This window comes from Sinocyclocheilus grahami, unplaced genomic scaffold (genome assembly GCF_001515645.1).
Source record: "Sinocyclocheilus grahami isolate Dianchi unplaced genomic scaffold, SAMN03320097.WGS_v1.1 scaffold1069.1, whole genome shotgun sequence".
In the NCBI taxonomy this organism is placed as follows: Eukaryota; Metazoa; Chordata; class Actinopteri; order Cypriniformes; family Cyprinidae; genus Sinocyclocheilus; species Sinocyclocheilus grahami.
The window spans coordinates 249,574-260,633 of record NW_015506248.1 but is presented as its reverse complement, the minus strand read 5'-3'; the positions used below and the strand labels follow the sequence as shown (position 1 = coordinate 260,633).

At 37.1% G+C, this 11,060-nt stretch overlaps 1 protein-coding gene across 1 annotated transcript in view; it reads right to left on the bottom strand.

The window, feature by feature from the left end:
• The window catches only part of LOC107566307 (acid-sensing ion channel 4-like), a 42,622-nt gene extending 36,226 nt beyond the window's left edge, over positions 1 to 6,396 (bottom strand). Inside the window, exons 1-2 of the mRNA XM_016251720.1 lie at positions 6,199 to 6,396; positions 5,284 to 5,988 (exon numbers count right to left, since the gene is read on the bottom strand). Coding sequence (XP_016107206.1) covers positions 5,284 to 5,988; positions 6,199 to 6,396 — 903 coding nt within the window. The remainder of the gene's footprint in view (positions 1 to 5,283; positions 5,989 to 6,198) is intronic.
• Positions 6,397 to 11,060: the final 4,664 nt, after the last annotated feature.

The window sequence follows — 11,060 nt, the reverse complement described above, 5'->3', positions numbered from 1 at the left end:
TTCTTTAATTGCTATTCACATATGCTAATATGATATTATAATACCAATATGCACTGTGGCCTGGCCCCATGTTAGCAAATTAGTCAGGTACATGTGTTAGCCAGGTACATGTGAACCAGCCATCTTGCCAGCTGAGATTAGTTAAGTTAATTAGTTAAGCCAGGAACACACTACACAGCTGTAAGGCTGATTATGAATGGAATTTGATACTTAAAAGTGATCACACCCAAATGTGTCAGAGCCATTTGCGTTCAGTTGGTGTTTACAGTCAGCATTTAAAATCATTATTGTGTTCAGTTCAGTCTTAGAATGATTCAGTTAGTCGTTAAGTGTGTCCCTGGCTTTAGGTTGCATATCAGTATTTATAATTTGTTATACTTCCCATATCAGGTCATTACTAGACTACATTACTAACTCGGGATCATATTTCAATAACTATACAAGCATGTTTTGTGGAAGCATTGATGCATGATTTGTTTCATATTTAGTTTAACTAATAGTTATTTTCACCTGTTCGGTTGTTAGCAACTGATTGCAATGACATATTGTTCTCTGTGTTTCAGGATGTGTCAAGTCTTTCCAAAGGGACAAAGAAATAGAAGTTAAGAATCAAAAAGGAGTCACCAAAACAACACCAGAAGCAGAATGTGTCAAATTTAAATGTTTGTGTCAAATGTAACACCAAACTGAAAGTAAACAAGGAAACTGAATTGTAGAAATACTTTGAAGGAAATAAAAGATGAAATTCTACATGTATGTGATATTACTGGCCAATATTAGATACATTTTAGATCACAGTTAACTCACACTAAACTAACAGAATGAGTTTAACACAATGATATGACAGTGGTCTCACATGTTGAGCTTACAATATGAACACACACACACACATTGGGACCACAGTATGAGCGCACAGTGAGTGTGCTGAGACCTCACATTGCGACCACAGTGAGGGTGCAGTGACCTCACTTTGCGCCCATAGTGAGTGTGCAGTGCACTCACATTGTGACCACAGTATGAGCGCACAGTGAGTGTGCTGAGACCTCACATTGCGACCACAGTGAGGGTGCAGTGACCTCACATTGCGACCACAGTATGAGCGCACAGTGAGTGTGCAGTGACCTCACATTGCGACCACAGTATGAGCGCACAGTGAGTGTGCAGTGACCTCACATTGCGACCACAGTGAGTGTGCAGTGACCTCACATTGCGACCACAGTATGAGCGCACAGTGAGTGTGCAGTGACCTCACATTGCGACCACAGTATGAGCACACAGTGAGTGCACTGTGTGGTTACACTTTTAGCTCACTGTGACACACACATTGTGACCACACCATGAGAATCGTGAGCTCATGGTGACATCATTGTGAGATCAAATTGTTTACTGGGTGCTATGGTTTAATTACAAACACTATCATTAAACTGTATTTACTATAGTAAAAACATGGCACATTTTCGTCAGAGACTAGCTGATGTCTCATTCGATGGATGTAATAACTTAACCTTGTTTCCTCATTGTTTTCGCTGTTATTTTCTCATAGAATTACTTTGGAAACATGTGACTTGATTTCTTATTTGATTGTAATAGTGAATGAAATTTAAACGTTATATTCTATTTGAAACACTGCAAGTATTAACTTACTGTGAATGACTTGCGTCCACTAGCCGATATTTTATTGCAACAGTATATAAAATAGAAACTTTATTCTGTAATCGAAAAGCTGTATATAAATAATTTACGTTATAAACGTGTTACCTTGTGACTTGCTTCTCTAATGTTAGCCGATTAATTCTAAAAGTATGAAATATAGGCAAAACGTCATTTTCTTCTTGAGAATATATTCGCAAACAGTCGATATGTAGGCTAAATGATCACACGGTTTGATCATACTATTAGCCATGAAGAAGTCTATGCTAGTTATTTCAGTATAATGTTAGTAGTTAAATTTTCACAAAGTCATGCTAAAAACATTCATAAGAGCATTACACAAAGTTATCATCAATATAGCAAGGGTTATCAATGAAAATAGTAATATGTATTTTTGCATGGATAATAAACAACTGATAAAAATATCCACCCCTAACCTATAGTAAAGTAGACTATTAACGCATTTTGATGCAATAAATATAGTTTAATTTAACATTGTTCATCCTTCCAAAACAGAGAAAATATATAATGAGTTGTATTTGTAGGGGTTATTATCCACCTTATTTTTAAACACGGAAGTAAGCCGTTTTCTGTGAATGTGCGAGACTTCTGGTTCATTAGCCACGGTAGGGAAATAACGAGAAGAATAACAAAGTGCAGTAAACAATAAAAACCAGTGTGTAAAGTTAATACATTCAAATAATATGGTAAAGCACATGAGTTTGCAATATCAAGCAGCAAAACTATACTTCCTTGTATACTGACATCCATGTGTTCATTTATTTAATGTATTTTGAAAATATACAGAATAATATATTATATTAATATATTACATTATATATTGAAAAATATCTGACTATATTTACATCTATATATTGTAATATAATTTTATATTGTTTATATTGCATTATTATTATGCCTATTGTCATTATTATTAAATATCCTTGAACATTACTTGTTTTGCTTTAAGTGGCAAATATTAATCCTGTTTAAACTGACATAGGTGTTCATTGATTCTAAATAACATGATGGTAATTCTTTAGAAGTGACCGGTGGATTGCATAAGGTTTGATTACACACACTCTTTTATTGGTCAATGAGAGTGTCAACAAAGAGTTCACACACGGTTTGTCGCCCTTAAGCCGTTACAGCAGTCTATTTTTGGTACTGAAAAAAAAAAAAGATTTTAAAGGCTCTTTAATCGGTTTATCCAAAGAGATGGACAACTAGACGGGCACAATTTTTGTGTAAGAGCCATAAAAAGGGCCATTACGATCTCAGAAGGAGAACAGATAGATCGACTTGTAATGTAGAGAACGTTTGGCATGTAGAGAGGTCTATCTCACATCTCTACTGAATATTGATTTTAAAAAGCTTTAGATGGATGAAATTGAATGAATGCACATTTATTCAGCACTAGATCATCCAGTAATTTAAAAGATACAAAAACTACCAGATAACAATAGTTTATGCCAAAACAGGCTTACATTTGGCACTTCTGGTTATCATCAGATGTGACTGTGGTTTACCATAACGCAGAACAGACTTTTGACAAAAGCATTATTCTTGAAAAGAACTGTCCGATTTGACAGGGGAAAAAAAACTAATCCAAAAAATCTGGCATTAAAGCCATCAGTCACTGTAAATTTTCACAGGCAGGTAAATTTTTAAATAGATAGGCTGTCATAGCTCATTCCAATATGGCACAACAATCTAAGCAATTGATTGTATTGATGACACAGAATATTTTTATGTTCAGTCTCATCTCACATGGAACTTCTTTCAGTTTTAAAGCACTAATCTACAGACACTAAAATTTATTTTGACAGAATGCCCTAATTTTTAAATAACAAATAGTATAGTAGCACTATTTCATATCTGTGCACTGAGATGTCTACAGATGTATTATTGCATCAAGCAACCTCAAATTCTGCAGACTTTAAGACTATGACATCCTGCTGCAATGTCAGAACATAACAAGGGCTTTATGTCAAAACTATGATGTGTTAACCTCCCAGGTACTGTATTAAATGTGTTCCGGCACTACTACATGACCTGTTGACAAAACAGTAAATCATAACTGAGCAACAAAGAAGCCTAATAAGGACGTTTCAAGATCTGAAGACATCAGAGAGATCACAGCTGCTAGTGACTTCTTAAGAGCATGAAACTAAATAGAATGTCAACAGAACAAACACAACACTGAAAACTAACTAACAAGCACCAAATGTGAGTGAAATTTGGCTTTGGTAATTGAATAACACAGCAACTGGCAGCAGTTTTCACAATTGCAACATAATATAGGGGTTAAATCCCAATGTGCAAATGTAAGTCTGTCGACCAATGCAATTGTTTTGATGTATCTAAATGAGTAAATCAAGCCAAAGACATACAAATGGACAGCAACTTTCTCACATTCTGACGTTTGCTAAAAATCTTTTTTTCCATTATCCTTGTGACAATAATAAAATTAATAATAATGCAAATCTCTTAAATAATGTAATAATTAAAATACAACATTAAGATTACTTTAAGATTTCTATTTCCAAAGGTTTTGGTAAACACAAGCTGATTTAAAATACTGTAGATCTGTAGAATAGGACGTCTCTTGACTATAGCTCTCCTAAATGCACATGGGAAAATACTTTCATAAGGGCAGGTTACGATGTCAATCACTGACAAATAGACTGTCAGCAATATGCACAAAACTGCAGCAATTTGGATGCGCATATCCATATGAAAAGAGAAACTAGAAATTCTGGTAATTCCAGGGTCATGGGGCACAATGAAAATGTATACATACTGGCAAACAAATTTGTGAACAGGATAATACAGTAAATCACTAGCCTCAGCCTTTGATACTGAATCCCATGAAATCACATAGTAAAGGATTATATTTCAAAACTCTGCATAAGAAACCAAGACTAAAAAGAGTGAAGGAGGTAGCAGAGAAGAGAAAAAGAGTAAGTTAGTTATATGAGGAGGGCTCGAATTCTAGAGAGAGCTGATATCCTTGACAGAAGTCTCATGGTCTATATATCAAGGATATCTCTCATCTATTCCTGTTTAGACTGTTAGAGCCCTAAGAGGAAATTACTGACTGAAATTACAACAACAGCAAAACTACAGAGAACTGCACCATCGTGACAAGTAAGAAAATGTCAACGTAAGGAAAGGAACTTTCTTTGAAGTGTTGAGCTCATGTCTCCTCAAGGCTGATTGGGCTAATGCAGGAATCATGTCGCTTGTCCCTCTCCTGAATTTTTCATCTATTCTCTGGCCAAAATAAGACTCAACATCAGATGGGACAGACTGTGACGTAACAGGAAAAGAAAGGGATGTAGCAAGCGGGGAGAGAGAAATATGGCAGATCTTGAATTAAGATGGCAAATAACTGCATCGTTCAACTGTCTGTTGCCCCAGCATGGAGGTTAGACACAGATGGATGGGACTTCATTTCCTCATTCCAAACAAATCATTTAGCTGTTAGCTGTCTCTCATAAAGAAAAGACTGAAGGAGGCATTATAAAATTTTGCTCAGAGTCACCAAACAAAGAGAGGCATGCAAAGAGAAGATTTTCAAGCCACACAAATAAACTTAATCCCTTCACAATCATAGCCTGTGCTACTCACCACGCTGAAGTCTTCACTTGAGCAGTTCTGCCCGCTGAAGTTGCAACTCTTCAGCATGTCTTCCAGCTGGTGGCCAGTCCTCTGGAAAATGTCTAGCATGTCAGGGGGTGGGTACTGGAGCTCACTTGGCCGGTGTCCTTTACGGCTCTTGGGCGGCAGGCCGGTGAGGTTAGCCAAGTGGTAGATGTCCGCATCGGTGAGGGCTGAGAAGCGAAATCGGTTGACGTTACAGAGGGTAATGGCTGGGAAGGTGAGCTCACGGCGGGTTTCTTCCCTCATAGCTGCGAGGTGGGGTCGCTCTAGATAAGTCGCCGTGCTCCATGTCGCTTGGTACAGGAAGAGACCAAGCGAGACCAACAGTGCCAGTCCCCAAAGGGTCTGTCTGAAGCCCATGCGCCCTGAGGTCCCCAATACCCGAGCCAGACCGTGTAGCGAAGAGGAGCTTGCAAAGGATGCCAGGTCAGCCATGCCTCCTTTTTGCCGCCGAAGGCCTTCATCTAGCATAACCGTTCCGCCTCCTTCTGTCGAGGCCCCGTTGGCTTCGTTGCCCTCAGCAAACTTGATTTTACAAACAAATTCGATGGGCGTGAGGTTGGCCAGGGCTGTGTGTGAAGAGTCCTTTGCAAATGATTCTGATCCCTTCTGCTGATCTCTCCTTGAGCCTTTGCTCTTTTCCGTTTCACCAGCTATTCTACAACACTGTGACTGTTAGAAAATATTTTTCCTAAATCTTCTCTCTCTAAGGTTGTTATTCTCTCCCGGACCCAGCTACGTCCTATTTATAACAAATATTTCTCTTATCAGTTTAACCTTTATCAGCTCTGCGTTCCTCACTTCATTTCTGTTTCATTTTTCCAATACTATTCCTTTGCTCACTTTTTCTACTCTGTCCATCAGTCTCTCCTACCTCCGCACTTTTTCCTCAGATTCCCATCTCTCTCTTCTTCTCTTCCATCCTTTGCTTCCACTCTCTCCTTCTTTTCTCCTTGGTTTGTGCTTTGGTCTGCTGCTGTTTGAGTAGTAGAGTGCAGATGGTGAGAGGAGGTGCTTTGTTCGCCGTATCAGTGCCCCAGGATGTGCCACAGTCGTAGATTCCAGAGAGAGTAGAGGCATGAGCTGGAGACTGTGAGAGAAGGATGAGTGAGAGAGACACACACACACACATGTAAGTTCCACAGCTCTCCTCAGCTGCCCGCTGAAGGCTGACGTAGCTGCTGCCCGAACTCCTCTTGCACACTCAGGGAAAGACAGCGAGAGAGCGATGGAGAGAGTAAGGGAACCGGAGAGAGAGCTGATATGAAAGACAGGGAGTACAAATGCTGCCCTCTCCACATGCCCTACAAGAAAGAGGAGGGGCAGAGAGAGAAGTGGAAGGAGAGATATTTAATATTACATGAGCAGAGAAGGCAGGGGTTATTTCCCCTTCAGTGGAGAAGAGCTCACACTAGAGCTTTTATTCCTCTCACAGCAGCAGGTTGTTACATCCACTTACAGCGGTCACTCACTGTCTCCACCACGACACTCTCTTTCTACCACTCTTTGCTCTTTTTTTTAATCTTTCTTTTACTCAGCAGGTGTGAATGTAACCTGTAGGTAAAGTGGGGTGCAAGAGTCCGCTAGAGAAAATGCATCACATTTGGTACGTCCTTCATGGTTTAAAGACAGCACACTCTACATGTTTGTTGCACAAATAGGGCTCCTTTAAAAAAATTGTGAAAGATTGTGAAAAGCATTATATGAATAAACGTTGACTTGATCCATGCTTTCCAGCATGATTTGAGAATGTTCAAAAGAGCAACTTGTGAGGAAGCAAGAACACTTTTATACAAAGAAGTCCACATGGTGAATGACAAACATTTGTTTGATGATATGGTATGGTTTATTTAAAATAAGTTTATTTCTATACTTCAAATCCATTAACTTATTTATTTAACTTTATTTGAAATATTTCTTTATTGCACAACGCACATTTATTAATATTATTCTTAAAATGTGTTTTAATATCACTATTAATAAGGATTGTATGATCTCTGTTATTTAAAGTGTACCTGAAGTATGCTTGCAATAGTTCCATTTCAGCACAATAAAATATAGTATACTTAAGTATATCTTTAGTTGGACCTTAGCACTACTTCTGCACAATTAAAGGGTTAGTTCACTCAAAAATGAAAATTAGGCTGCGTTTTACTCACCCCCGAGGCATCCTAGGTGTATATTATTTTCTTCTTTCAGACGAATCCAGTCGGAGTTATATAAAAATTTGTCTTTGATCTTTCAAGCTCTATCATTGCAGTCAGTGGGTGTTACATTGCTTCAGTCCAAAAGAAGTTAAATAAAAAGCGCCCATGCATAAAAAAAGTGTCTACTTTATTTCACTTCTTTTGGACTGAAGCACTGCAACACCCGCTGACTGCAATGATAGAGCTTGAAAGATCAAAGACAATTTTTTTATATAACTCCGACTGGATTCGTCTGAAAGAAGAAAGTCATATACACCTAGGATCTGGGGTGAGTAAAACGCAGCCTAAATTTCATTTTTGGGTGAACTAACCCTTAAAGTACAAAATTAGTTGTTCCAATTTAGCGGACTTTAAGTATACCAGTTTAGTATACCAAAAGTAAAATCGCAGGGTATTTTTATTAAGCACATAAATATGTAAATGTATTTGTATACATTTTAGTATATTTTTTTCACTAGGGTATTTGTACATACCATTTACACATACAATTCTGTATATAACTCAGTATGGATGTATTGAAAGCATAACATGCTTAACAGTTTTAGAAATGTTTAAAAATCCTTTATTATAATATATCTATTATAATTATGTAAATAAATATGTAAAGGTACATTTTACAACAATTTTTAAGACTTTAATCTAAACCCAATTTTTAAAAAAAGAATAGGAAGACTATCATTTTAGTCAATATATAATATTATACACAGGTTTTTGACCTATTAAGTCAATGAATTTAATATTCTATCAACATAAAATGAGTTGCAAACATTTGTATGTCTCTGAAGTTGTTCATACGTAAAATGTGTTTTAGATGTTGTTTATATATCAGTTTGCTATTTCTCAGTGTCTAGGCAAATGTCACAGGTATGTGAGTTAGAACACACACTTTACATATGAACACCTAAAATTACTAATGAGATTACACTGAAAAAGTGCAGAATGTTAAATATTTCTTTATTTTAAATATTTCACATTCCTTTTCTATGTTTCTTTTTCCCCAGTTGATAATGAGGTTTACATTTTTTAGGTTTAAAAATCCTGTCAATTTGGTTACATTTGGCTCTATCTTGTGTACAAATGAATTTCTAGTAGTTTATACTTGGCATAGAGTGCTGCAGTCATCAAAACCCAGTAAACATATAGTAAGAGTAAACATAACTTGACAATAACTGGACAATTTGTACAATGTAAAATGCACACACTCACATCCCAAATGTTCTAATGTAGTTACTTATTACAAACATAGGCCTATGTTTTAAAAAAAATATACATTACTGCTACAAAATTTGTGTTTTCATTATGCGTATGTGTAATTTACATTGTAGAGCAAATCGTCCAAGTATCATCAAATTATGTTTACCACAGACCTTGTTTACTTAAAACTGAAAAACCCCAAGGTAACCCATGGTGAATAAGTCTTCTGGGTTTTGATGTCACGGCTGCAGCACTCTATTGCATACTATAAATATTTTTGCTTCTTATGACAAATTACTTGTGATGTTCCTCATTTGTAAGTTACTTTGCATAAAAGCATCTGCTAGCTGAATAAATATGAATATATGTATCAAATGAAATTATATGCTGACTGTGTTTAATCTGTTTTTATGTATGTCTGTATTTTTGTTTGTGCATGCATTCTTCATTCATTCTTCCCAAGTTGCATACCATAGTCTATTCCACTCTCCCCATGCGTGTTGTTGCCAAAGTATTGTTTGTGTTGTTGTGTTAGAGAGTAACAATGTGAGACTAATGGAGGTGTTAATGAAGACGGAGAACATTGTAACGAGTGTGAGGTGACTCCTGAAGATCAATGTCCCTCCCTGCCGGAAAAAAGAGACTGACAGACAATTGATTAGATAAATGCGAGAACAAGTGATTAAGGAGTAGTGTGATCACACACAAGCACACACGCACGTACCACTCAGCTGCACACACTTAATCCCTTTGGAAAAAGTCTTCATCATGAGCAGTTTCTAAAGTACATTAGATATGCATAACACAAAAATAAATGCAATAATCATCAATACATTAAACACAAAGTCTTTTAAACTCAAATATGCCCCACAAAAACAGAAATGACAAGTATGAGAGAGGGTAAAAAGGAGCAATAAATAGTTGAGCACCATGAGGATGCTTTCTACGTACGTAGTGAAATATAACACTGTGCTTAGAAAAGTGCTTTCAAGCAACGTTGACTCTTTATCCATCATCTAAAGATAAACTAATGTGTAAACTAATATGTATTATATTCAGTTCTTTTCTACAACAAAACTGCCTACCTGACTTTTCCATTTGAACAAATGCATCCATCTCAACAGTGAAAGCATTAGAAAATCGGAGGCCACCGGGGTCTGCTTTCTGATGACTGGCCTTTCAAAAGCAGCTCTGAGTTTTGAACAGTATTGGTCCTGTGAAGCATAAAGTGATTTAGTCTGACAGCATTTCATTCAAAGAAAAACACTGAGGTGCGTCTTGAGGCTGAATTTTTGAGGACATTTGGGCCTCGTCCCAATGTTGTTTAGTCTGAATATTAGAACTACACTTGTCGACTTGTTCTTTGAAAAAAGTTTGAGTAGTAGCCTGTCTAACACACTCAAGATGTTCTGAAGCTTCAGTGGTGACAGACCTGAAGACAAAAAGTCCATTTAATATTTATGAAGAGATCTTATGTTACGTGTTGCGCTGGGGCATACAAACATGCAAAGACATGTAACGAAGTCTTGACACACCGGGCGAATCTTTTGAGTCTCACCAATCATCTCATGAATTATTAATCTCCCCCAAGGAAGCAACACTGACAGTGATCCACGCCTCCTTCCCCAACGAACACGTAATCATACACACACTCAGCTTGAGAAAGATTTAAGGTGAAAGTAAGTGCTGCTTCACTTCTCCTTCGCACTGCTCTGATAGCGCCCCACTTCTTCTTTCCACGCAACAACCACTCTAAGCCAAGAAGTTTTAAATGCCTCTCACACATGATGTACTCTGCGATGACTCTCCCTAAATGACTGTCCTCAAATATATTTGGTCAACACAGAGTGAGAGCATTAGATTTGGAGTGTGCTTTGATTTTTGTCCCTCCATCTGTACTACTTCCTGTCCCAGCAAGAAAAAGATTTTTACATTAAAAACATAATTTAGAAAATGAAAGGCCATTTTCTATCCTGATTTTAGCACTTTGATTTGAACAGTGTTACAAGGGAAGCATCTTTTTTAAGTCTTCAATGTAAATGCTATGTTTGGGTAACATATTTACATGTGGAACTGTTTTGAAATGTTTTAATACAGATGCCGAGATTAACTAATCATGAAAAGTGTTGACTATAGCATTTTTTTTTTCAAGAAGCATACATTTTGTATGTTCTGACTCAATTTCTGCACTCTCAGGAATGCTTTCATCATAACTAACACAGAGCAAACACAATGTAAATAAGAGATAAATTGAGCAGTGTAGACTGTATCATTTATTATAATGGATGAGTGCATTCATTGAGCTCGCCCTTTGTGATTGACAGCTCCAGTGATTATAAAGTT